This window comes from Culex quinquefasciatus, chromosome 3 (assembly GCF_015732765.1).
Source record: "Culex quinquefasciatus strain JHB chromosome 3, VPISU_Cqui_1.0_pri_paternal, whole genome shotgun sequence".
Taxonomy (NCBI): Eukaryota; Metazoa; Arthropoda; class Insecta; order Diptera; family Culicidae; genus Culex; species Culex quinquefasciatus.
This window is the reverse complement of record NC_051863.1, coordinates 126714645-126742621: the sequence shown is the minus strand read 5'-3', so window position 1 is coordinate 126742621 and position 27977 is coordinate 126714645. Positions and strand designations below refer to the sequence as shown.

Genomic DNA, 27977 nt, shown 5'->3' with positions numbered 1-27977 from the left:
AAAAAATAAGCTTTATTAGATTGAGTTTTTATGAGAAAACCATAGAGAAAAACGAAAGACTTTTACACAGAATTTTTCAAAGATCCTTTTAATTTGCAATTCAATTCTTGAAAAAAATCAGATCTTGAATAAAAAAAATAAAAAAAAGTTATTAAAAACGACACCTGAACTTCCCCTCTTTTTGGCACCCCTTCCCAGCTGTCAATTCGCCTCTCTTTCCCGCGGGCGTTCGCCGCGACGTGTCAAAGTTGCAGTTTTTCTCCTCTTTCTCTTTTTTTAGTGTGTGTCGTGTCATTCGCTGCTGCTGGCTGGGCTCTCCGGCCCAAAGAGTTTCTTCGCTGGTCCACGGACGACGGACAGGTCCCCGGAATTCCGCACCAAACGCTGTGTGGAAAGTGCGTGTGCAATTCGGGCAAGAGAAATTTCAAAAGTTTACACACATTCCAAGAAGACAAGAAGGGGAGCGATACGGAACGAGGCGGATTTTTTTGCCGATGCCGATTTAGTGTGGCCATATCCGGCTGCTGCTCACCTGGTGTGTGTGGTTTGAAGAAGAAGCTTTGACGGGAAAGAGAACAAAATGGGAGGCCAAAAGTTCCAGTACGACGAGAGTGGCGGGACGTTCTTCTACTTTATCCTGTCCTTTCTGGCGCTGATCCTGATTCCGGCCACGGTTTACTTTTGGCCGCGCAAGAAAAAAGAAGGTAGGTGGTCCTGTTGATTCCCATCATCGGGAACACTCGGGAGGGGTTGGGTTGGGGGACACGACCAGGCGAAGAGAAGGCGAAATGAACAGTTATCTTTTCACCTTTCCCTCTCTCATCATTTCATTCATTTCTTTTGGGTTTGTGATTTGGAGCTCAGCTACTTTCTTTGAACCACGTCAGACTTATGCTGCCGTGCGTGTCTGGCTTATGTTGGCGCTGCGTAGCATGAATAAGTGGCCACCGGAGAATGAAGAAACGTAAAGGGCGCGACGACGTTCCACTTGGAAGACGCGCAGAGCCTTTTTTCTGTCCCAGATTGTCTAAATTGCAAAATTGTCCTGCCAACAATATGGTTCTAGCCGGGTAGTCACGAAGAGTTAGAACCTTCTCAACTTAAACTTAGAATAGCATATTGCCCAAATAGAAATGTAGCAAAACACACCTTTACCCCCCTTTGCTTGCAATGATGTTTATGACCTGGTGCAGTGGCGGCGACGATCGATGATGCACTTTTTGCTGGAGGTTTTTTGCGCTCGTTGCAAGAGCGGAACAGTTTAATGTTCTGGGCCTTCGAAAGTCTACCTACACATACCTAACTGCTGTTCTGTTCCCTGTAAGTTGCCATTACGAAGTTGAATTACCTGGAAAGGTTCGTTGCACAAGCGAGATCTTTGATAATGCAGTAAGAATTGTACAGTGTATAAACATGGGGCAACTCGTGCGACATATTGTTACTACAGTCATTAACGTAGTTGAATTGTTAATCTAAAAAGTGTTTATCTACCTTTAAAATATATGTAAGATCGGTACGAACTTATATTTAAAATGGTTTGAGGGTATAAAACGCTCAAAGTTTCAATTTGGGTGAAATTGACCAAGATTTGATGTCTTTCAGAAAATCTTTTTTTTTTATACGATTTTGCAAATCGGCTTTTCTTTGAATTTGTTTCATTTGGATGAAACTTTGTCCATGCATTCCCTATATCAAAAGAAGTCATTTTGCATCATTAGTTTTCCTATACAATTCTCAATACAATTTTGGGAGCTGGTCATACAAAATGGGTACCGTAAACCGGGGTGACATTGATAGGATTTAAATTTATTTTGGTAAGGCAATTTACTAAATTTACTATTTTTGGAACAAAACATTGTTGTGGAAATATAAACAAAATAAAACCAAATTATAAACATTCGTTTTTTTGTTTTTTTCTGGTTAGAATCAGATTTAAACTGTTAAAATTTTATGTTTAAGTCTTTGTTCCATTACTTAGGTCGCTGCTACAGTTTTGAAGAAAAACAAATCAATGTTTTTCATCAATGCAATTAACTATGTTTAAAAAAAATTGTTAAAATTCATGGTATTTTTTTCGTCAGAATTTTGCCTAAAATGCTTTAAAACTAGTTTTGTTTATAAAACTATCGATTCATATTGCATATCAATCTGTATTCGAAGCAAAAAATAAAAAGTTTTCACATTTCACATGAAATTTGATCTACTGAAAATGCCTATAAATTTGGAGATTTCAAAAACATACAATGTATTATTTCCAAACTAATGTTATCTTCTCTTAGTGGAAAATTGTCCAAAGCATCCGAAATGGTTTCCGTTTTTCAATACGAACTTATTTTCATTGAGAAAATCATGACACTGACTTTTAAAATAATGCTTTTTATCAACATTTTCTTAATTAAAGTGAACTAACTTTGTGAAATCATCAAAATTTTGTGAAAACTTCTTCTCGGTGTACTTTGAACACTTCTCTACCAGGGTCAGTATGATTCCATACTATTCCGTACGTATTAAAGGTGTACTCTTCATTTTGCAGAAAAATTTCAATCCTATCATAGTCACCCCGGTTTACGGTATGTAAATGTATGAAATACTTAAGAGATTTTCTGATCGATTTGTTGTCTTCGGCAAAGTTGTAGGTTATGATTAGGACTTTTTGGAAAAAATAGGTACTGTCATGAGAAGTGCAGGGGTGAAATTGGGTCATGCATATGTCCCATGTCCCTTTAAAGCAAAGTCAAATATTCAATCGAAAAGAACTTTACACTTTTTTGATAAAATGTATCTTTCAAAGTTCTAGCTGCCTTTAGGTATACATTTTCGATTCCTTTTCGTGTTTTTTTTTTTTTTTTTTTGCGCAACTGAAAACAATTTTTCTGAAGAGGTGAAAAAAATCTTAAATCTCCTAGAAAATTTGAAAATCGAGCAATTAGTTTTTGAGGTACAACTTCACAAAAAAAAATCGAATCGATGCAAATGATTTTGCCAGTTATTTTCATCTGCAGATATCTTGGAAATTATACGAATTTTTCGACAAAAATATTTCAAAAAATGTATTATTTCGTCTGTTTTTGTTGTTGATTTAATTAGGGGAACTTTAACCCTATGGGTAATTTGCTCCCGTATATTTCGTCTGTATATCTGGATTTTTTTTTTAGAGTCCAATAAACCAAATTTCCAGTTTTTGCTTTTTGGGTGTTTTTGAAACCGCCTTGAGTCAGGGGTACTAAAAAAAACACTCAAAAAGCAAAAACAAATATATTCAAAAATGCTGAATTTTGAATCAAAATATAGCACGACTACGCTAAAGATAATTAGAACTTTAAAATTTAAGATAGTGGCCAAAATGGCGGTGATGAAATATCGAAATATTGCATTTTATTATTCAAAAGGCAATCAACTTTTTAAATTTGATTTTTAAATTTCATAGAACTCAAATTTTGATGATAAAAACAAAAATAAAAATACGGATTTTTTTTTATTCATGCAGGCCAAGGGTGGGAGATACTGATGATACTCGTCGATTGACGCCCAGGCGAGGAATATCCCGGAAGGAGCCCAACTACATGCGTAGTGCTGTTGGTCAAAACAGTTTAGCTCTGGTTCCTTGCAAGTGTCCTATTTTCTAACCTCCACGTCGGCTGGGTTTAGTCATCATCATGACAAGGTGTAACCTAGCTGGTGGCCTGTAGAAACGGATCGTAAACCTTTGACCAGCGAGGGTCACAGTCGAGACGGCGAGAAGAAACGGGGCGCGTCAATATGGGAAAGGGTAGTAATTTGTGATTGTAGACGGTATTGCTTTGATTCGCAGCATGTTGGGTCAACTGCTGTGGATGTAACTAAACAACGCAATACGGGGTTTCTCTCCTTCCCATTTCCAGTTACCATCTATCTCCTGTGGCAGTGCGTGGCCGAATGGTTACGCTGTCCGCTTTGTAAGCGGATGATTCTGGGTTCGATTCCCATCTGCTGCAACCTTCCATCGTATGAGGAAGTAAAATGTCGGTCCCGGCCTTGGTTGTTAGGCCGTTTAGGTGTAAGAGTCGTCTCCATGCCATAAGTACAAACAACACACCAAACCAAGCCTACTCCGGTGGAATCGCTAGCGGCGGTTGGACTCGCAATCCGAAGGTTGTCAGTTCAAACACTGGGGTGGAAGGTTCCTTGGAGTAGAAAGAGGTTTGGGTGCTCTCCCCATTCAAGCCTTCGGACTCCTAGGTTCGAGCAGAAACTTGCAATAGAGACCACAAAAGACCCGGGGGTCGTTAATGTGGATGGTTTGATTTTTTTGATCTATCTCCTGTTTTTATTTTGCTCTACAGATTCGTACTTCTTCACTGATTCTTTTGTTCACCATTTGATTTTGATTTTATTAACTTTTGATTCGCGTATCTCTCAATGCTTGTCACTCTTGTGTACTAGTAATATCAAGTCTATCATTTGCCTATTCTTTGTTGATTTACTTTATTGATTTATTTGAATATTTTTTTTATCTGCCCTATAAGTTAGCACAACTATACTCTAAGCTTGTTTTTTTTTATCTCTATTTATTTACTATTGCCTATTTCTACATCTACTACATCAAGCTTCTACTTTTTATTTTATATTCTCCTTTACTGTCTATTTTTTTCAATCTTCACCCTTTTCTTCTAACAAGTGAGGTTCGAGCCCTTACTCAATTTATGGAATGATTGAAGGATTAACACAAATATTACTATTGTACTTTTACTAAACTTTTATAACATGCCTAGGTAAAAAATTTGTAACAAATCCGTAACATAAGAAATTGCAACATATAAACACGGCTAGATTTTGAATTCAAACTACAAATATAACAATTCTAGAGTTTTTTTCTGTTTTTTTTTTTTTTAATCCGGCTAAAACATTTTTGGTGCCTTCGGTATGCCCAAAGAAGCTATTTTGCATCATTAGTTTGTCCATATTATTTTCCATACAAATTTGGCAGCTGTCCATACAAAAACGATGATGAAAATTCAAAAATCTGTATCTTTTGAAGGAATTTTTTGATCGATTTGATGTCTTCGGCAAAGTTGTAGGTATGGATATGGACTACACTGAAAAAAATTACACAGGGTAAAATTTTTTTTGGTGATTCTAAATTTCACTTTTTGTTACTAAAACTTGATTTAAAGAAAAAACTATTTTTATTTTTTTTATTTTCTGATATGTTTTAAAGGACATCAAATGCCAACTTTTCAGAAATTTACGGAATGGGCAAAAAATCTTTGACCGAGTTTTGATTTTTTGAATCAATTCATTTTTATTTATTTTTTTTCAAAAAATCTAAATATTGGTCGCCAAAGGTTTTTAATTTAATTTTTTGATGAACAATCGAATTTGCAATCAAAAAGTACTCCAGTGAAATTTTGATAAAGTGCACCATTTTCAAGTTATAGCCATTTTTTTGGTATTTTTTTTTTTTTCAAAATTGTCGCAGTAATTCATTTTTATAAAATTAGTGCCCATGTTGCAGGCCAAGGATTGATACCTAAGAGCATGCAATGGCAGTGACCTTGTTGCGTGCTCTTCGGTTGACGTCCACGTAAGGAACATCCTGGAAGGAGCGTAACTAACTACATCCGTAGTTCTGTTAGATCATCCGAATTATCTTGATCAGAACAGTATAGCTCTGGTTCCTTGCGAGTGTCCTATTTTCTTACCTCCACGTTGGCTTGGTTTTCATGATGACCTAGCTGGTGGCCTGTGGAAACGGATCGTAAACCTTTGACCACCGCGGGTCAGAGTCGAGACGGCTAAAAGAAAGGGGCGCAACAATGTGGGAAAGGAAGTAATTTGTGACTGTAGACGGTATTGTTTTGATTCGCAGTATGTTGAGTCAACTGCTGTGGATGTACCTGAAACATCGCACAACGGGGTTTCTCTTCTCTTCATTCTCAGCTACCACCTATCTCCTATTTTTATTTTGCTCTTCTGATTCCCAATTCTTCACTGATTCTTCTATTTAATATACAACATTTGATTTTAATTTTACTAACTTTTGATTCTCTTATCTCTCAAAGCTCATCCACTCTTTTCTATCAATTGATACTGCTGTAAAAAACTTTGTTTTGTTTTTTTTCCTTAAAATATACTTTTCCTTAATGTACTAGTAATATCAAGTCTATTTATCATTCGCCTAATCTTTTTTGATTTTATTGCGAATTTATTTATTTGAATAATTCTTTATCTGTCCTATAAATTATCATTACTATAATCTAAGCTTGTTTTGTATCTCTATTTATTAACTATTGTCTAATTTTACATCTAATACATCTAGCTTCTCATTTTTATTCTTCAAAATACGCTCATCATTCTCTTACTATTGATACTTGATTTTTATAAAATAAATTCTCTTTTACTGTCAATTGTTTTCAATCTTCACCCTTTTTTTCAAACAGGTGAGGTTTGAGCCCTTACTCAATTTATGGAATGATTAAAGGATTAACACAAATATTACTATTGTACTTTTGAAAAACTTTTTTAAAATGCTTAGGACCAAAATATTGTAACAAAACACCGCGACAAAAGAAATAGCAACATAAGCACGACACAACACTAGGAAAAAATTCAGGAGAAAACAATACACAGTAAAATAACAATAAGTTTTTGAATTCAAACTAAAAATATAACAGTGTTTGCTATAATGAAAGTTGATAGGCACACTATAGATGGTTAGGCGCTTATACTTACATCAAACCCTACGTAATGTACCACCCCCGGCCGAGTTAAAATGCGTAACCGGAAAAGAAGGTGTGCATGCCTGGCACGAACACTCAAAGCGTGTTCTAGCGTGCTGCTCGTACTGACTCAGAGCAAGGGTGAGATGTAGGTGTAAGGGCAGTGCGTGTTCGTCGGGAACCTAGTGCATAAGATCGGTCAAGGCCCGTTCTTACACTGAAAATTGCGAATTGCGAATAAAATTAGTGCCCATGTTTGCCCTCTTTTGATTTTTTTTTAAACTCTCTATATTTTGCTTTTTTGAATGACCCTTAGTGGCTGAGATATTGCCACGCAATGTTTTAAAAACAGGAAAATTGATGTTTTCACCCAAACAACCCACCATTTTCTAATGTCGATATCTCAGCAACTAATGGTCCGATTTACAATGTTAAAATATGAAACATTCGTAAAATTTTCCGATATTTTCGAAAACAATATTTTCATTTTTTTTAAATCAAGACATTTCAAAAGGGCCAAATTATGCCCTTTTTAAATGTTAGTCTTGATTTACCAAAAAATGGCTATAACTTGAAAACGGTGCACTTTATCAAAATTTCACTGGAGTACTTTTTGATGGCAAAATCGATTTTACATCAAATGATGAAATTGAATAACTTTTGCGACCAATATTTCGTTTTTTTTGTTCAAAAAAAAATATTGATACAAAAAATCATGACTCGATCAAAGATTTTTTGCCCATTCTGGAAATTTCTGAAAAGTTGGCATTTGATGTCCTCTAAAACATATCATAAAATAGAAAAAAATAAAAATGTTTTTTTTTTTTTGAAAATCCAGTTTAAGTGACAAAAAGTAAAATTTAAAATCACAAAACAAAATTACCGTGTATCATTTTTTTCAGTGTAGTCCATATCCATACCTACAACTTTGCCGAAGACATCAAATCGACCAAAAAATTCATTCAAAAGATACAGATTTTTGAACTTTCACATATCATGGATATGGACAAACTAATGATGCAAAATGGCTTCTTTGGGCGTACCAAACCCACCAAAAAAGTTTCAGCCAGATTAAAAATTATAAAAATTAAAGAAAAAAGATCGATTCCGCAGAGAACTGCTGTCCTATAAACATATGAAACACAATAGCTTATGTCGAAATTGCGAATTGCGAATTACAACATTTATTGAAAATTTCGAGAATCACCCATAATAAAAAAAATCAAATTACCCATCATACTTCTTGACCCGAATCTGCGTGTGCTTGCTCCGCTTATCCAGGCGCATCTTTTGTCGGTCAAAGTTCCGGTCCGGGTACTCGTCCTGGCCATTGATTCGACGGGTTTCACTGGGAGAGAATAAAGATTAAGTGAAATTTTCGCAACAATTTTTAGTTTAAAAATAATACCTACACCATCGATAGCAGCTCGTAGTAGCTCCGTGCCAGCATGTCCATGGTGCCGTTCAGCTGGCGTCCATAGTGTTGGAAAACCTCCGCCGGTTGTTGCACCAGCTGTCGCAACCCTTGCACCTCCTCACAGAGGCGATCCAACCTGGTGGCGTTCCCATCAACCAGCGTTCGTTCCATGCTTTGGATTTTCCGCTCCCGTGCTTCAATCTCGCCGCAGAGCCGTGCCAGCTCGGGCTTGATTTCCAGCACAACGGCATCCAGCTGGGCAACGCGTTCCTGCAGGGACCGAATCAGCTGCTGCTGGGCGTCGCATGTCTGCTTCAGGCGAGCGTTTTCCTCCTCCAGGTGGTGGCATTTGTCCCGGGAAACGTTTTGACCGTCGTCACCCTCGGCGGTGAGCTTTCGCGCTTTTCGGAGGTATTCCGGAATGTGGCCCAACTTGTGGGCTGGCTGCAGCTGGAGCGATTCTTGCGAGGTGGATTTCCGAGCTGGCGATGGCTGGCGGCGGCGGGCCGCGACTGTTTTGGGACGGGATGGTTTTTGGACGGTGGTGGAGGATTTTTGGGACATGTTGATTTGATAGAAATTTAACTTGACAGTTGAATCCATGGGCTGCTTGGATGATTAATTTGAAAAATATTCTAACGTGTTTCTTTCATCTTCCTTTGCAGATCCCGACCGGTACAAAAGCGAGTGCCAGTGCGAGCAATGTCTGGCCAAGCGCGTCCTCATCTCACATTCCGACCCGTACAAGGGCGTGAAGGCGTTCTTCGTGAAGCTGTCCATCATTGGCGGTTGGGCACTGCTCATCTTCCTGACCTACAAGGTGTCCCAGTTCGATTACGAGATGTCCAACTTTGACCCGTACGAGATTCTGGGAGTGCCCCTCGGAACCTCCCAGAAGGACATCAAGAAGGCGTACCGCACGCTGTCGCTGATTCTGCATCCGGACAAGGAAACCGGTGACGAGAAGGCCTTCATGAAGCTGACCAAGGCGTACCAGGCGTTAACGGACGACGAGGCACGGAAGAACTGGGAAAAGTACGGCAATCCGGACGGCCCGGGTGCGACCTCGTTCGGAATTGCGCTGCCCTCGTGGATCGTCGAGAAGGAAAACTCCGTGTGGGTGCTCGGACTGTACGCGCTGGTTTTCATGGTGGCCCTGCCCACCGTCGTTGGAACCTGGTGGTACCGTTCGATTCGCTACAGCGGAGACAAGGTCCTGCTCGACACCACCCAGATGTACTTTTACTTCTTCCACAAAACGCCAAACATGCAGCTGAAGCGCGTCGTCATGATTCTTGCGGCCAGTTTGGAGTTTGACAAGCGCCACAACACCCAGGTCACGGAGCGGCAATCGGACAACGAAGAGGTGCCGGCCCTGATCAAGCAGCTGCCCCATTTGAACGAAAAGTGCAAGGAGCATCCGCTCTGCCGGCTGTACTCGATCAAGGCGCGCTCCATCCTGCACGCTCACCTCAGCCGGATGCCGCTGAACCCGAACACCCTGGACAAGGACCGGCAGTTTATTGTGAAAAAGTGTCCCTACCTGATCCAGGAGATGGTCAGCTGCGTCAACCAGCTCATCATGCTGGCGTACGCACGGCGAAGTAAGTCCATCACTACACATTCTTCCAATTACTTCTATATAACCCGTTCCCCTCTCTTCTCAAACAGTCGCCAAACTCCCCCACATCTCCACCATCGAGAACTGCATGAAGCTGTCGCCGATGATCATCCAGGGCTTGTGGGAGCACAAAAACGCCCTGCTCCAGCTGCCCCACGTCAGCGAGGACCACCTGCGGTACTTTGTGTCGAAGAAGCGCCCCATCCGGAACCTGCAGCAGTTTGCCCAGCTGCCGGCGGACGAACGGCGCGCCATTCTGCGCAGCCTCAGCGACTTTGAGTACGAGAACGTGATGAAGGTCCTCGGCAAGATGCCCCTCATCGATTTCGACGTCAAGTGCGAGGTCGTGGACGATGAAAACTCGAACGTCGTGACGGCCGGCGCCATCGTGACCGTCACGGTCGAGCTGGTCCGGCGCAGCATGAGTGACCTGTTTGGGGACACGAGCGCCAAGGAGAAGCAGAGCATCACGTGGGTTCCCAACGACTTTGGCTTAAAACTAGACAAAGAATTTCAAACTCTACTCTTAACTCAACAGGGAAGAAAAGGAGGAAGCTGGCGATGAGAAGGAAGAGGGTGCTGCTGGTGAGGCCACGGCGGAAGGCGGCGACAAGGAGGAAGCCAAGGTGAAAGAGCCAGTCTGGAAGCCGAAGGGAGGCAAGGGTGGCCACAAAAGCAAGAGCAAGGGCGGTGCCAACAAGAGCAAACAGCAGAAGCAAGCGGCGGCGGCGGCCGCTGCCGCGGTTCAAGCGCAACAGAAAGAGGCCGCTGCGGCGGCGGCGGCGAACAAGGCGGAAAAGGTAAGTTTTTATTTAATTGATAAATATGTATTTCAAAAAAACGTTTACCATGTTTGTTCCAAATTTAAGTTAAAGTATTTATTACACAACTTGACATTTTAGAAATTAACAAGCAAACGTTTCAGTTTCATCATGGTATGAAAGATTTGGGCTTCCTAAACCCGCTCCAATGGCAAGAATTACACATGTTACACATGACCAATAAAACAAAGAACTTAGCAGAAAAGCTTTTAAAATAAAGCCTTTTTATTGAATTATGCGTCAGATAAAATCAAAACATAATTGGATTTATATATTCGCTCAATTTCTCTTTATGATCCATATCAAAAACGCATGGTTCGATGTTTGTCCCCTAATTTAAACAATCGTGAGGTAGCGGCCTCTCCAGATTGTGGCCACCTTTTTCGAAATGGCCAGTACATGGTGTCGATCCAAATCCCAAAATAAAATTCCCTGACTTTTCCCTGACCCCTCCAGACCACCAATTTTTTTGTTTTCTATACTAACATATTGTTTGGAGCGTTTTTATGATTTCATGCATTTTCCTTTTTGAATATTGCAAATTTAAGATATAGAGAAAAATAAAGACTTTTTTATTTTATTTTTTTAACGACGGATTCTGCAAAAACCTAACAACTTTTTTTTTTATTTTGTCAATCATTTTTTTCTAAACGAACATCCAAAATGTGCAACCATAAAATTGTCATATGTTTTTTATCTGGTGATGCAATTTTAAATGTTGCCTTCTACCAAAAAATCTACAATTTTTTTTTGTGTGGGTCCTATAAACATATGAAACACAATAGCTTACAGGACCTTTAAAAAAACTCTAGAAATAATTAATAATTACAATTGTTGCAAATTTCAAATTGCGATTAGTTAATTTCACTTCACTTCCTAAAGAAAATGTCAAGTTAAAAGTTTTCAAAAAAAAAAAACAATTGAAAATTTGAATTTAAGTAAGAAGTCATGTTTAATTTTAAAATTGTTGACATTTTGCGGAATTTTCAAACGAATTAGGCCAATGCCATTTTTGATTGCGTTTTTTATTAAAAAACTAAAGGTTTTGGAGACAAAAACTTGAAAAAATATGTAATTTTGTAGAACCTTAAGAAAGTTTAAAACAAAATTGAAAAACTAAGAAAAATATACAACTAAATGAAAAAATTTCAAGTACATGTTTACGGTTTTAAAAAAGATCTAGGTATGTTTCAACAATCAATGTATTTAAAGTAAACGGTTTTCTGGATATTTGAAGAAAACATCTTCTAAAATAATTTTACAAAAAAAATATTTTTGCTATAAAATTAAAAAAAAATGGTTTATACTTTGACTAGAGCCTAGAGACGATCATTCACACGATCAATACATTTTATAAAAATATAAACAAAATACAACCTGCTCGAGCTTTTCAAATAGTCATTATTTATCAAACTTAGATAATTGGGTGTTTTGGAATAGATTCCAAATTTAAGCTCGATCTGACCACAGGAACTCCTCCTTGTAACCCCTTGAATGTTGTTTGGGGAAAATATGTGAAATGTAGTTGTACAATCCCTATGAAATCTCTGATGCTGACAAATTTACGGGGAGACCATATTTTATAAATTCTTGAACTCTCAAATTCCTTTACTCAGAATTGTTACGAAGAAATCGAAAAAAATCCGCGCCATCCCAAAACCCAATCCGCGCAAAATCCACGTTATTTTAAGAAAAATAATTTTGCGACAAACATACAAATTCAATTTTGAAATCTCAGAACACAAAATCTTGAAACGCTGAAAATGTATTTTTGCTAAAAAAAAACAAAAATTTCAACATTTAGAAATGTGAAATCTTAATAAAAAAATAATAAAATTTAAAAATTGTAATAAATTCTCGATGTTTGAGGTTTTAAATTTAAGATACAGTTCATACTCGATGATCTTACCAGAGAGAATACATACTCTTTGATCTTACCAAAGCGTCACTTAGAAAAATCGAAGCAAATTTTCCTACATCTTCTTCTCAAAATTTCTTTAACCGAAAAAAAATCTAAAAACACTTCAAATTTTATCAGGTTTTCTGCAATCTAAGATGGTAACAAAAATGACAGAATTTAAGAATTTAAGAATATAAGAATATAAGAATATAAGAATATAAGAATATAAGAATATAAGAATATAAGAATATAAGAATATAAGAATATAAGAATATAAGAATATAAGAATATAAGAATATAAGAATATAAGAATATAAGAATATAAGAATATAAGAATATAAGAATATAAGAATATAAGAATATAAGAATATAAGAATATAAGAATATAAGAATATAAGAATATAAGAATATAAGAATATAAGAATATAAGAATATAAGAATATAAGAATATAAGAATATAAGAATATAAGAATATAAGAATATAAGAATATAAGAATATAAGAATATAAGAATATAAGAATATAAGAATATAAGAATATAAGAATATAAGAATATAAGAATATTAGAATTTAAGAATTTCAGAATTTCCGAATTTCAGAATTTCAGAATTTAAGAATTTAAGAATTTAAGAATTTAAGAATTTAAGAATTTAAGAATTTAAGAATTTAAGAATTTAAGAATTTAAGAATTTAAGAATTTAAGAATTTAAGAATTTAAGAATTTAAGAATTTAAGAATTTAAGAATTTAAGAATTTAAGAATTTAAGAATTTAAGAATTTAAGAATTTAAGAATTTAAGAATTTAAGAATTTAAGAATTTAAGAATTTAAGAATTTAAGAATTTAAGAATTTAAGAATTTAAGAATTTAAGAATTAAGAATTTAAGAATTTAAGAATTTAAGAATTTAAGAATTTAAGAATTTAAGAATTTAAGAATTTAAGAATTTAAGAATTTAAGAATTTAAGAATTTAAGAATTTAAGAATTTAAGAATTTAAGAATTAAAGAATTAAAGAATTTAAGAATTTAAGAATTTAAGAATTTAAGAATTTAAGAATTTAAGAATTTAAGAATTTAAGAATTTAAGAATTTAAAAATTTAAGAATTTAAGAATTTAAGAATTTAAGAATTTAAGAATTTAAGAATTTAAGAATTTAAGAATTTAAGAATTTAAGAATTTAAGAATTTAAGAATTTAAGAATTTAAGAATTTAAGAATTTAAGAATTTAAGAATTTAAGAATTTAAGAATTTAAGAATTTAAGAATTTAAGAATTTAAGAATTTAAGAATTTAAGAATTTAAGAATTTAAGAATTTAAGAATTTAAGAATTTAAGAATTTAAGAATTTAAGAATTTAAGAATTTAAGAATTTAAGAATTTAAGAATTTAAGAATTTAAGAATTTAAGAATTTAAGAATTTAAGAATTTAAGAATTTAAGAATTTAAGAATTTAAGAATTTAAGAATTTAAGAATTTCAGAATTTAAGAATTTAAGAATTTAAGAATTTAGAATTTAAGAATTTAAGAATTTAAGAATTTAAGAATTTAAGAATTTAAGAATTTAAGAATTTAAGAATTTAAGAATTTAAGAATTTAAGAATTTAAGAATTTAAGAATTTAAGAATTTAAGAATTTAAGAATTTAAGAATTTAAGAATTTAAGAATTTAAGAATTTAAGAATTTAAGAATTTAAGAATTTAAGAATTTAAGAATTTAAGAATTTAAGAATTTAAGAATTTAAGAATTTCAGAATTTCAGAATTTCAGAATTTCAGAATTTCAGAATTTCAGAATTTCAGAATTTCAGAATTTCAGAATTTCAGAATTTCAGAATTTCAGAATTTCAGAATTTCAGAATTTCAGAATTTCAGAATTTCAGAATTTCAGAATTTCAGAATTTCAGAATTTCAGAATTTCAGAATTTCAGAATTTCAGAATTTCAGAATTTCAGAATTTCAGAATTTCAGAATTTCAGAATTTCAGAATTTCAGAATTTCAGAATTTCAGAATTTCAGAATTTCAGAATTTCAGAATTTCAGAATTTAAGAATTTCAGAATTTCAGAATTTAACATTTTTTTTGTTCTCTTGATTGTTTTTAATTTTATTTTTTATATTTGAATATTGATACCTTTGATTTTTGTTTTCAGATTTTTTAAAAATATTAAAAAATTTCGGATCATTATTTTTTTTTATATGAATTTATTTTTTTGGGGCTTTAATAATATTTTCCCTTATTGTATTTCCTAATTTCTGAATAATCTAATTTTGAATGTTGGTGATTTAATTTTTGAATGTTTTGATTTTTTTTTTTATTTTTCTTCAAGAATGTTCATATAAAAAAAAATCTACTGGTTGAATCCCATCTAAAATTCAGAAGTGGGAAGCTTCTGTTACGTCCAATCAAGCTCATATTTGGGATAGAAGCACAGTAAACCCACTGGAACATGCCCAATAATAATTTTTGTTGCTTCCAAATGTCTGTATCTTTAGGAAAAGTTTGAAATATGATTAAGATTCCCAAGATTAAAATTGAATGTATCCAGTATAAAAGAACAATAAATAAGGGTAAAAAACATTACTCAAAACTTAAAAAAATTAAATATTCAGAGTCAGTATGTTTTTAAATGCGTTGAGTGTAGTCCGTAACAACCCTATTTTTCCATAAATTTTTGTTTTATTTCTTTAATTCTTGAATTTATTTCTTTAATTTTTAATTCCATTTCACCATCACTTTTTTGCTTACATTTTAGATTACACAAAATTAGACTACTTTGGATCATTTTAAAATCATAGTTCAGGTTAATTTTGAGAAAAATAAAAATTTAGATAACGAATACTAACGTAATTTTGGAAAATTTTCTAACCTTATATTTTTTTTAGAATTTAAGAATAAGAATTCAAAAATTAAGAAATCAACAATTCCAAAATATCAGAATTTCAAAATTTTAAAATCTTTATGATTTAGAATTTTAATTTTTATTTTTTTATTTTCAAATCTTCGAATTTTTTAACTTTTGACTTTTTAAATCATTAAATTTTTCTGACAAAATGTATGATTTTCTCTACGGTCCCTTTATGCTAAGCAAACAACCAATTTTAGAACAAATCTCTGAGGATGGTGGGGCAACTGCCTCATATTGTCCCACCCTGTGTGCGCTAGTAATTTGTTGATAATTTGTAATATTCAGTTGAACGGAAATTCAAATCAAATACAAATTATTTGATTTTTAAACCTAAACATATTGCAAACAAGCTACGCGTTTTCATCATGACCCTTTTCTTAAGTATTTTCATATGGAGTTCACCGTTCCTTCCGGACTGACCAATATAAAAATTTAATATTATCACTGTTGTAAAGTTTGGCCTGGATGACATTCAAATACATCATCAAGGGCGAATTTTTAAAAAGAAATGAAATTTTGTAGTAATATTTTTAAGATCATCGAAATTCCCTGACCCAGCTTAAAATTCCCTGACTTTCCCTGACTTTTCCAGGTCAAATAAAATTCCCTGACAATTCCAGGTTTTCCCTGACTTTTCCAGAAATCGACACCATGCAGTATTGAAAACCATGAGTTATGGTACCCATATTTCCCAAAATCGTATGTTTCGGCAAATTTAATCCCGGGAGAACCTCCCTGAGGGCACCGGCCACTCCAGGATGTGGCCAATACTGTCAAAATGGCCATTTTCATCAATCCTAGAAGTTTGATACCCATATTGCCCAGGCTCGTATGGCCTTCCATCGGAACACCCCTGAGGGATCTGGCCACTCCGGGTCTTGTGGCCAGAATATTCCGGTGGCTCTCAATAACCCCGGCTGGCCTGCCTCTGCTTGGTCTGCTCCTAGCTCCAGGCCAGCTGCTTCTGGGCCAACTGCTTCTGGGCCTCCAGGCCATCTGCTTCCAGGTCCAGGTTGTAGTTTACTCCTCGGCGTCCAGCAATAGAATGATTTCCCTGGGCTGATCGAGCGGGGTTATATTGGCTCAGAATGGTGACGGATGCCCCGCCTCTTTGTGCCTGTTATCCCAAACCTCATCATTCGCTTTTTGTTGCAACTGTGTGGAAAATTCCACGCAACAGTGCCTTGATGCGTTGCAGACCCCTTCCCCAGTACCAAGCATGCAACATTTTCGTAACGCGCGACATTTTTCGTTTTTCTGGATTGACACCTCACCAGAATAGAGCCTTTAGGACAAAGTTCTTTGTCAAAAATGATCTGGCAACTCGGTATAAAGTTGTAAGTACCTAGATAAATTTCAAATTTTAAAAGTAGTTATGTTGCTGAATATTCGTAGAAAGTTGAAACTTTATAATTCAAAAGTTGGAAAGTTGTTGACACTACCAGGCATTTCTGGAACAAAATCATTGTATCAGTAAAAGTTTTTTACTTTTAATATAAGAAGAAACTTTTCATGGCAAGAATAAATAATATTTAACATTACAGTGATAATTTTCGAAAAATGTGATGGATTTTATTTTAATATTGTTATATTTAAACAGTATGATTTCGATTCTTTTTTGTATTCAACGCATCTTATGGTTGGCTAACTTCCGCGTCCAAGCTGTACCGATTCTTACGGTACGTCACGTCCGAAGACCCCAGGCTGAGCAGGTTACGGATGGACGTTTCGTTGGGCAGCAACATAGCGGCCTTCATTTTGGAGCGCGACAACGATGTAAAGAACAGGGTGATCTCGTTTCCGGCCTTCCATCAAGACAGGCTTGGAGGAGCTGGCCATTGGCTGTTGATTCGGGAAGGGAAGCCGACGTTTTCCGGGTGGGAAGTGAAGCGCCTGAACAGGTTGTTTCCGGTTATGGAAGCCCATCCGGTACGTACTTGAGGCTGATGAGGCCCTTGCACCGATGACTTCTTCGAAATTCCAGTCGTTGATCAGGTTCATCAGATCTTATTCCAAGTTCTGGAAGTAATCCAAGATAGCAAGCTTCCACGGACACGGACTCTAATTCATTCCTGTTGTAAAACAGCTGCAAGTTCTGTAGGAAGCTAGCCTTGTCCTTTTCAAAAACCAACTTTCCCCTCGTCCTGCACCGGCACCAGCCACCTTCGAAGGCGTTCCGCTGCTGCCGCTTTGGTTCACGAAGTTATCCTTGTCCGTGTTCTGGCTGCGGTCGCGTTCGATTTCGCGTCGTGGAATCAACACCGGAACTACCAAACAGTTTGTTTACATTTGGGACTTAGGAACACGGTTATACGAGAACCACAAAATGAAAGAAATTATCCAGTCGTGTTAAAAGGTAACACTTTAAAATCAGGCGGTAGTGAGATTTTTAAAAACTTCAGCAGTAAAAGTTTTAGTTTTGTAAACAAGAAAAAAAACTTTTAGTTTAGCAAATTTTAGCCACATTTTAATTCAAGAGAAAGTTACTTTTGTCATTACAGCAATATTTTTTTGGGTGTAACATAAATTGTGATATTTTTTATGTTATTAGAACATAAAGTTTAGCAATTTTTATGAAAATGGAACACTCTCAGCTTATACATAATTTTGAGACTAAAGATAAACCAACCAACAAAAATACGATTTTGTGCCGGACCATTTCCGATCTTAATGAAACTTGCAGGATCGTTACTATAACTGTAAACAACAACTTATGTAAACTCAGTTTGCTTATTTACAGTGACATTCAAATTGTAGGAACTTCCTACAATTTGAAACCTATACTTCCATTTTCAAGCAAAAAACAGTCAAAAATCAATATTTCTTAGAAAAACAGGCTGAATGCACCCTTTGATTTCATTTTTACCATTTTTATTCGAAAGAGCGGAAAATTTCCTATTTTTCTTTCATAGACACTAAGTTGGAGCGCAAGCGTTTTTGAGTGGTTTATAAATATTACTGTTTTTTAACCAAATTACTGTTAAAAATATTATGGAAAATCAAAATATTATGGCACACCAATATGGCTGAAATCTTCAGATTTTTTTACACATAAGTAGGTGGCATTTGGACCAAATTTGAGTAGTAGGATGTATAAAAAAGGTGAAAAGACAAGATTTATTAAAATTTCTAGTTTTAAATATCTTTAATATCTCAAACAAATTATTGAAATCGAATCCAATTGTTAGAATTCTCACGCTCTCGCGAGAATCTTTTCTCTCTTTCTTTCTTCCTGAAAAAAAAATAATTAATTTAAAAATGGCAAAAAAAATCCGTATACATCTTTGCCGAAGACACATTGATCAAAAAATTCTATCAAAAACTACAGATTTTCAAATATTTTCGTACCATTTTGTATGGGCAGCTTTAAAAATTATATATATTTTTTGGTCATAGAAAAGGCTCTAAAATAATTTATGCGAAATAAACAATAAGGATAAATAAAATGGGCAAAATCGGTTGATTTCGTAGAGAATTGTGATGTAAAATTTGTTTGCAATTAATAGAACATTAGTGACTTGATATTGTTTTCGCTTTTGAGCAATTCCAGCTCAAATCAGGATTTTTCCTGGTACTTTTGTACCCGACCCTCTCCGATTTTAATGAAACTTTGTAGACATGTTATCCTAGGCCTATATAAGTCATTTTTGTGTATATGGAGCCAATAGTACTCGAGAATAACATTTGAGAAGGGCGTAAGGTATTTAAATATTTTAGTATTTTGCAATTTAAAAATTAGGGGAAAGTGGGGCAAGTGTAACAAGCTAAGGAAATGCTCGTTATGACCCATTAAAAAGTTAAAAAATCTGTCGGATTTTATTATAATAATCTTATTCTAGGTCTTGACTAAGACTTTGTCAGAGCAAGTTTTAAAAAAATCCTGTTTTTTATGTAAAAAAATGATTTTAAAAATTTTGATTTTCCGTACGTTTTACTCAACTAGTGGGGCAAGACTAACAACTCGTTGGGGCAAGAGGATCAATGCATGAAAAAACATGTTAATTTGCTAACAATTGAACTGTTATCACTTAGATACATCAGATTAGAATGTATTTGAAAGGTTTCTTCCATTTTTAGACTAAAATTTACTAAAAAAATACACTGCTTAATTACATTGCTTATAACTGAAAATAGAATTTTTTTTTCAGTGTGGTAGAAACCAGGACAGTAAATTTGATTACGTAAATATAAAAACGATATAAATCAAAAAGCTGTCAAAGGCAAACTTATGGGAAATTGGACGAGCTTTCCGGTAAAAATATTTACGAGACTGAAAAACCAAGTCTATCATATAGAAAATGCCAAAAACCACCAAAAATCCCGTTTTTTCAACATTTTTATTTTTAAAACCGCTGTATCTTCCCAAGGATTGGACATAGGACAATGGTCAATACGGAGACTTTTATGTAAAATTATCTGGAGAATCGATTCCCACTACCGGTTTTTTAAAAATTTTGACGTTTAGACCACTTTTCAAAAAAACAGTTTTAGTAAATAATTTTTGTATTTTTTTAGGAGAGACATACCATCCTGCATTTTTCGTCAGTCTTTTAGTAACATTTTAGGCTATTTCCTCAAAAATTTTGAACGAAAAAAAAAATCATGACATCACCTTCAAATTTAAGTTTTAGACTTAAAAATCAAAAATCTCATAGATGTGGCGTGTATTTTTGTTTCAGTGTATTTTTTTCAGAAAGCCTGTCCAATTTCCTACAAGTTTGTCTTTGACCACTTTTTGATACGACGCAACGGCTTCGAGATACAGTAATTTTTAAATTACAGAATACAAAAATATTTAAATACCTTACGCCCTTCTCAAATGTTATTCTCGAGTACTATTTGCTCCATATGCACAAAAATGGCTTATATAGGCCTAGGATAACATGTCTACAAAGTTTCATTGAAATCGGAGAGGGTCGGGTACAAAAGTATCAGAAAAATTCCTGATTTGAGCTGGAATTGCTCTTTTAATTAAAAACCATTTTAAATTTTTTGAATCAAAAATGTGTTTTTTTCTCTAAATATTGTTCATTTTTGGCCATTTTGAAAAACATGAGCCATTACACTGCCGCAAACAAACAAACTCGCACTTTTACGTGTTTGACAGTTTGCCAAACTCGCAAACTTGTTTGCGGCAAACTCGCAAACAAGGCAAAATGTATGCAGGCTGACGTTTGTACAAACAAATCCAGGCAAACAAACATCGCAGGCAAACTGGTAAACTGTCGTAAAAAGTGCGAGTTTGTTTGCCGTAGTGTAATAGCTCCTTTACAATTTTGATAAGTTGTTTTGACATGTTTAATCGATAAACTTTTACATGTCATGTCGGTGAAAAGTTTGTCGGCATTGACACTTTTTCGCCAAACGTCAGTTTGGCATGTAACCATTAAATTTGCGCGATGAAATGTTTCCAACAAATCCACCAAAATTGTAAACTCAACGATACAACTCAGAATTTGGAGTGCTTTTTGAAGGAATAAACAAAAATAAATAAAAAAAATCAAGATTTTATGTAAAAAAAAATGCACTGGTACTAACAGGCATAACCAAACTGACGAAGAAATTTTATTTCAACCAGTTCAGAAATAGAGAAGCCAAGCCACCATCTGGTGGCGCATGTGCTCCTTCCGCTTCGGTGGTAGACCACCGACTGAAGCCAACCTTGAGAATGACTCGTGTTTATAAAGGGAAGGCTAGTTCCCCAAGTCACCACTTGGTGACGCATGTGTGCAAAGTTGAGCTAAGCTTTTTTGTCGGTACCAACTCCAGGGAGACGACTCCTACTACACTCCTATCTTTCTCCTTCCCTCTTCCGCAGTCCAAATCCGGCGACAAGTCTGCATCGGCGTCCCGCAGCAAGGAAGACTACGACGGCGACAACAGCGGCGCCGAGAGTGACGGCAACGACAACAACAACGACGGCAGCTCCGACGAGGGCAAAAAGTCCTCGGTCGAGGACGACGACGTCGAGTGGGAAAAGTAGGTCGCTCGCTCTTACAATCTTTCTAGTGGCTAATTTTGGTTATTTTATTTAGATTCCAACAAAAGATCAACAAGCGCGAAAAGCTCGAAGGCAAATCGAAGGTGTCCCACCCGGTGCACTGTCCGCTGTTCCCGGAGGTAGGTGCCAGCTCACTTGTGCGAATGATTTAAGCTTAATTTTGAACCACCCAAACAGGAAAAGTACGAGTACTGGTGGACGTACATCTGCGACCGGAAGTCGCACACGCTGCTGACGGCGCCGTACCACGTCACGAACCTGGTGCACCGCGAGGAGGTCCAGCTCAAGTTCACCGCGCCCAAGTGGCCGGGCGTGTACGTGTTCACGGTGTGTCTGCGGTCGGACTCCTACTTCGGAATGGACCAGCAGGTGGACCTGAAGCTGGACGTGAAGGAGGCGTGCGCGGTGCCGACGGCCCACCCCCAGTGGAACATCAGCGAGTCCGAGTCGGACCACGAGGATCGGGAGATCAACGAGAGTGACTTCACTACGGACTCGTCCGACGCCGAGGGGGACGATAACTAAGGGGAAAGAGATGGGTTTCTTTATGTTTGTGCGTGCGTGTTGATTGTGCGAATGGACGAGAATTTATTCTTTTTTTTTTTTTTGTTCCCGCTAGCTAACCGGAAACTTCAGTTGAAGGTTCTTGAAGCATTTTTCCTTTCTTTTTATTGGGAAACATTAGATCATTTGGAGAATCTACCTTTAAAGATTGCTAGTGGGTAACACAACACAAATAGTTTAATTATACATAATGGTTATTTAGTGTTCTCTGCAACTCATAATTTCAACAACAAAATCAGTCAAACAGTGATACAGAAAAAAAACACACAATCACCTACACACGAAACTACGCCAACACTTTATGAAATAGATCAGCTCTTACAGAATTAACAACCAGAAGTTGTGATGTAGATGCATGTGACTGCTTGAAAATCATTTTCACTAAATGTTTATTTTTATTGCCGTTCCTGCAATATAAAGAAGCACTTTTGTGGGTAACTAAAATTCTAGGAAAATAAAAAGGACAAAAACAATTGTAACATAGAACGCAGAATACCTGCTTCGAAACTCCCTGTAACCACAAAAAGGTGTTGGGGGAGAATCTTCTCCAACAGCTGCTCTCAATCACAAACTGTCAAGAGAAGTGAACATCAAAATTCCCATATTGTCTAGCGGCTAGGATCAACGACGACTAAAAACCCCCAAACGGTCGCCCAGAAGGTGGAATCGAACCACTTCGACGCTAATCGACTACAGGTTTGAAGCCTGCACCCCGGACCACCGAGGCTCAACTGGGCAGTGACGAGATGCGGGCGCACCCGTATATATAGTGAGCGAGTGACGAAATGGTTCTAGCGATGGATGAGCGGTGTGATGAGGTGGCGACTTGCATGCAATGTTGCACACGGTAAGGTTATTTTTAGACATTTCTATTGATTGTTTTTGCGCGGGCAGGGTGGTGTCGGTGGTGATTGGTCAATTGGTTGTTTAGCGATACGGTATTGTTTTTTGCAACTTATGATCTGCTATTGCGCTAATTAAAACATTTGTAAGGTTTCGTGTTTTGCAGTATTAAATTTTTTTAAAAACAGCTTTTGCCATATAATTCATTCATCTGAGTTGTTTAAGGTGCAAAAGACGCAATTCCGAGAAATTCATAATAATAATAAAAAATATTTTATCGACTTTTCCGAGCGTTTGGTGCATACCATTCTTGTTCAGTGACATCTGGTTGCCTAGCAAAAGGCGCACTTGGAGTTGTATAGGGGAGAGCCATGTACGTTATTAAAAAGTTGAAATCATGACAAAAAACAACATTTCAGTATAGATTGTTTACAACAGTGAAATTCTCCGGAGGCGTCATCCACAAATGACGTAGCATTTTTTAAAGAATTTTGATTTTGCTAAATAGCATAATCGTGGTGATTATTGCACTCGATCGAAATATTTCGATCGTAATTTCGTAATTATATGGGTAATTTCGCCTCAACTGTAAAAAAAGTACGAAATCGAAATCTACTTTTTCTGATCAAGCTCAAATTTGGTGGAGCCATTGATTCTACCAAAACATGTAAGAATCCCGATTTTGAACCAACCCTTATTTTTGGGTGTTTTTTCGTCATTTTATCAAAAAACCTCTTTTTCAAATTGCTATATCTCGGAAACAAATAAATATAGAGCAAAACAAGACAAATATTTTTTAAGGAAATTGGACACTGAATTGAATGGCGTCATCAGATTTTCGATTGGAATCAAACTTAGATGCATTCTGCGCAATTGAAAAATTTACGCGCAATTTTCTCTATATACATGCGATTAGAATTTAAATTAAACTTCACCATCGTGTTCCGTTTGATTTTACATTTTTCGAATGTTGGGCGAATTGAAATCTCTTGAGATAATGATTGTTTAAGCTTGCAAATGCAGGATTTAGGGGCAGGGGGGCAGAATGGGCCACCCTTGGATTTGAGCTTTAGAATGGATTTAGACCAACTAAAAGGTAAGGGTCTTATAAAAGACGCCAAATAACATCACCACACCGAAAACGACGATTGAATTCGTTGTATTTTTCGAACTATAAGCAAATATGTAAATTTATTGACAAAACCACGCATATGTTGTTTATTCCGAGGTTCTCAAACGTGAAGACTTCCATCATTGTCATGATTTTACGTTCAAAGATATAAATTTTGCGTCGCTTTCAATATTTTGATAAAATTCTTTCAACAAGTTGTTTAGAATAGTGCCCTACACATGCTGATTCCTTTTGTATGGGGAAAATCGCAAAAATGTATGGGGAAAAATATCGCTTCAGGATTTTCGCAGCAGGTGGCGCAGGTCTCGCCCAAAATTGTCCAAGTATGAGATTCTTGGAGGAAATTTTATTACTTACAACTTTGTAGAAGGGTGCAAGACGATCCGAGTTGATCCTGATTTTTGGTGATTTTTGGTAATTATTTGGACAAAGTTGTAGGGAATTAAATTTCCTACAAGAATCTCACACTTGGACAATTTCGGGCGAGACCTGCGTCACCTAGCAGAACATTACTGAAACGATGTTTTTCCCCATACATAATCGTGATTTTCCCCATATAAACTTCAACGATGAAAAGCGACCCCTTAGCCTTAACCGATTTGGCTCAAAATTGGCACAGATACTTATTTTTGCATAAGGAATCGAGTCAGAGGGTATCTCTGATGTCGATTTTTTTTATTGTCACCCTAATGATTACCAACTAGGACTTCAATGACTGTGCCACAAATTTTTATAAATTTTGAAGCACAATTGATTAAGATCAAAAATTCATTCAGTGGCTTTAAGAAGGCAACAACCGGCACATGCTGATTCATTTTGGTGCTGAAATTTGTTAAATTGAATTTAATACAGAATATTTTATAGTGATGATCAATATCAATTTTCTTCGAAAATGATCAACGGCTTCACCTCAAATAAGCTTTCTCAAAAGTTAGATTATTTGAAAAAGTTTGTTTACAATGTTACCAGGAGGTACGAGGAAGGTAATCAAACAACAACGGAACCTTTAAATCATTTAGAGGCTTGGTGGTGGAAGTGTTAAATTAAAATCCACTTAGGGGCAGAATGAACCACACTTTTCCTACCTTAGGCTTCATCCATAAAGTACGTCACGCTAAAATCAGCCAAAAAGGATACAAATAATTTGTTCAAAAAAAAATATAATTAAATTAATTTCACACGTTTCAATGTGAGTGAAAGTCAAAACTTTCATCAAACATTTTTAGAAATATTTTAAAAAAATCGTTCAAGTTTGACTTAGATAGAATTCTGTAATAGTGCAAAAATACGTTTTCTTAATCAATTTGTAAGTCATAATAAACCATTTATGGACTGACCCTCAAACTTACATTGCATTTCCTTCGGGATTCGAACTCATTACAGTAAGATAACGAATCTGATTGACTACCAACTAATTGTGAAAATCGGAGGATCAAGTTTGTAAATTTTCAAAAAACTTCAAAAAAATGAAATTTAAGTGCAATCAGCTGAAATAAATTAAATATGCATTTGTTTGCCTTTGACAGCTTTTCAATTGGATGCATGGGCTTACATATATAAGCTTAATTACATTGCTCATAAATGAAAACAGAATATTTTTTTCAGTGTGGTAGAAATCTGGAAAGAAAATCATCTTACGTAAATATTAAATCGAGTCAAATTGAAAAGCTGAAAAGTCTTATGGGAAATTGGACGAACTTTCCGGTAAAAATATTTTCGAGACTGAAAAATCAAGTCTGTCATATAGAAAATGCCAAAAACCACCAAAAAAGCTATTTTTCAACATTTTTATTTTTAAAACCGCTGTATCTTCACAAGGATTGGACTTAGGACAATGGTCAATATGGAGACTTCGAGACTGAAAAATCGGTATCGGTTTTCGAAAATTTTGACGTTTAAACAACTTAAAAAAATAGTTTTAGTAAATGATGTTTGTATTTTTTTTTTAAGGTGAGTCATACCATCCTGCATTTTTCGTGAGTCTTTTTGTAAAATTTTAGGCGAAAAAAACGTGACTTCACCTTAAAATTTATCTTTTAAACATAAAAGTTGAAAATCTCATAGAAGTGGCGTGTATTTTTCTTTCAGTGTATTTTTTTCAGAAAGCCCGTCAAATTTCTTACAAGTTTGTTTTTGACCACTTTTTGGTACAATGCAACGCCTTTGAGATACAGTCATTTTTAAATTACAGAATGCAAAAATATCTAAATAACTTACGCCCTTCTCAAATGTCATTTTCGAGTGCAAATAAAATCAAATAACAATAAAATCAACAATACCGATAGAAAACCGTTTTTTCGTGGTTTTTATTATTTTGAATTGGCAGTTTTTTATACAGAAATTAAATATTTTGAATTAAAATAACGTTATTAATTTTTTTTAATTACCTTTTTTTTGTAAATTTGGCCCGCAAGCTCATTTGAGCTTCAAATTTGGCCCGGCCTCCAAAAACTTTGAGCACCCCTGATCTACCACGTGGAAACTTTTTTAGAAATTCTATACCCACCAACTCCAACAATGGTGCCAAATATCTCAGCAAATTTTTAATGTTAAAATTAAACATTTGTGAAATTTTCTGAACTCCGCTAAAACTACGTTAAAATATTCGAATCAAAATTAATTTCAAAAAAGTTCATTGACACTATTCAAAAACAATCAAGTAACTGCTCCTTTTTGTAACATCAAACTATAATGGATATCGTCAATGTTTTGCAAACCAATGGTTGCAAAACACCTGAACTGGTGTAAAATGCAGTTTAAAACACTTTGTTCATCCAAATTTTAAAACCATTGCTTGTAACTTAAATGTTTACCTTTATTATTTTTTTTTAATTTGAAAAAGACGTTTTTGTACAAACCGATTTTTTTCACCAGCTTTATTGTTCTATAACGACCCCTAAACCTTATCTGATCTTATCTAATCTAACACAAACGTAGCCAGTCATATAAGCATGCTGGAAAGTCTGTAAAGATTACGCCCCAAGCACTTTTCTTGTCAATATTAATAATTGCAGTACATCCGAGAACACCTGAAAATGCATTCAGGCATCAGTGAAAATTGTGTTTTTAGCATGGCTTTTGACTTACTTTACTAATCTTCATAATTTTCAATAGGGACTTAGGGAACCCCAAGACGGATTGAAAGAAAATGGTCAAAATCTGGCTTTTTCTCCATACAAAACTTCAAGACCTCTGTGAGGGGTTGAAAGTTTTGTTTTATTTTTAAACTATGATTTTTTACTAAACCGATGCATTCTTTCAAACCCACAATAAAAAAAAGTTAACCCTCTTCAAATCTCGATCTTTATTGATTCGTTACAACATTTTTGCATTAATTAAGGAGTGCATTTAAACCTGGCTTCCAACAGAAAATAAAAGTATTAACTTTCCTATCCAAGGTACGCGTGGCGATGAATTCTTATCCCTTTCTCTCTTCTAGACTTCAGGCAATAACTAATTCCTCCTTCGCACCAACGAGCAAATAGCACTTTTATTTGTTTCTCTTCAGAGCCGAGGAGTTTTTCTTAACCTAAAACGTGTGTTTGTGTGCTCTCTTGTTGCACAATTCAGCCAAATATTTCCTTAAGTTGTTTTGAGTCGTCTCTTTCGTGTCGCCAGCCAGAGGGTCTTAATAATGCTTGTTTTTTTAAATTTTATTTCTTGTGATTAACTTAGACGTACCCTAAAATGATGCAATTCTTAACTCTTTGAAAAGTACAAAACTAGATGGATGTAAGGACCACGTGATTAGTATACAGTTTGATAGATTTCTGAGACAAAATTATATTCAAAAGACGCGCGAAGTTTTTCTTTTTGGTTTAAATTCTTTGAGGTTAGGTTGAGTAAGGTTAGGATTTTGTCTAATGAACGATGAAGGAGGGATTGGTTCGATTCGTCGATTGTGGCACAACCAGATTTACTCCTCCTGCTCCTGTTCGGCCAGCATGGGGTCATCCGTGTCCACCAGTTTGCCGGAAACGTCGTCCTGCAAGTACAAAGCACGAACACCGTTACGATAACAAAAAAAAATCCAACATGGCGACAACAGCATGGCGGCGCACGCCGACCTTAAATCCGTT

General features: G+C 35.6%; 3 protein-coding genes and 1 non-coding gene across 5 annotated transcripts in view; 1 reads left to right on the top strand and 3 right to left on the bottom strand.

Annotated features, from left to right (window-relative positions):
* The first annotated feature begins 253 nt into the window (after positions 1-253).
* LOC6047303 (translocation protein SEC63 homolog) lies at positions 254-22402 on the top strand. The gene is made up of 7 exons (XM_001864349.2): positions 254-704; positions 8781-9719; positions 9787-10207; positions 10275-10536; positions 21177-21337; positions 21394-21478; positions 21537-22402. The coding sequence occupies exons 1-7, from the start codon at positions 581-583 to the stop codon at positions 21882-21884; spliced, it is 2340 nt and encodes a 779-aa protein (XP_001864384.2). The 5' UTR covers positions 254-580; the 3' UTR covers positions 21885-22402.
* Positions 7901-8756, bottom strand: LOC119769571. Of its 2 annotated transcripts, none has more exons than XM_038262515.1 (2): positions 8111-8756; positions 7901-8046 (listed from the first exon to the last, which is right to left on the bottom strand). In XM_038262515.1, the coding sequence occupies exons 1-2, from the start codon at positions 8716-8718 to the stop codon at positions 7926-7928; spliced, it is 729 nt and encodes a 242-aa protein (XP_038118443.1). In that variant the 5' UTR covers positions 8719-8756; the 3' UTR covers positions 7901-7925. The 2 variants fall into 2 exon arrangements, with proteins under 2 accessions (XP_038118443.1, XP_038118444.1); XM_038262516.1 differs by having other exon boundaries at positions 7946-8046; positions 8107-8756.
* A 171-nt stretch (positions 22403-22573) lies between the features above and the next one.
* Positions 22574-22660, bottom strand: Trnastop-uca. The gene has a single exon. It is a non-coding gene; the product is annotated as a tRNA-Sec (tRNA).
* Positions 22661-27183: 4523 nt separating this feature from the next.
* LOC6047306 (protein starmaker) overlaps positions 27184-27977 on the bottom strand; it is a 40390-nt gene continuing 39596 nt past the window's right edge. The window contains exon 5 of the mRNA XM_038260336.1: positions 27184-27883. Coding sequence (XP_038116264.1) covers positions 27815-27883 — 69 coding nt within the window. The 3' untranslated portion in view covers positions 27184-27814. The remainder of the gene's footprint in view (positions 27884-27977) is intronic.

What these genes read in the sequence shown, in the direction of transcription:
- LOC6047303 (XM_001864349.2), top strand. Translation starts at nt 581, where the DNA reads ATGGGAGGCCAAAAGTTCCAGTACGACGAGAGTGGCGGGACGTTCTTC. An exon ending in CGGCGAACAAGGCGGAAAAG is followed by an intron (nt 10,537 to 21,176) that starts GTAAGTTTTTAT and finishes CCTCTTCCGCAG; the next exon opens with TCCAAATCCGGCGACAAGTC. An exon ending in GACGACGTCGAGTGGGAAAA is followed by an intron (nt 21,338 to 21,393) that starts GTAGGTCGCTCG and finishes TATTTTATTTAG; the next exon opens with ATTCCAACAAAAGATCAACA.
- LOC119769571 (XM_038262515.1), bottom strand. Translation starts at nt 8,718, where the DNA reads ATGGATTCAACTGTCAAGTTAAATTTCTATCAAATCAACATGTCCCAA. An exon ending in TACGAGCTGCTATCGATGGT is followed by an intron (nt 8,047 to 8,110) that starts GTAGGTATTATT and finishes ATTCTCTCCCAG; the next exon opens with TGAAACCCGTCGAATCAATG.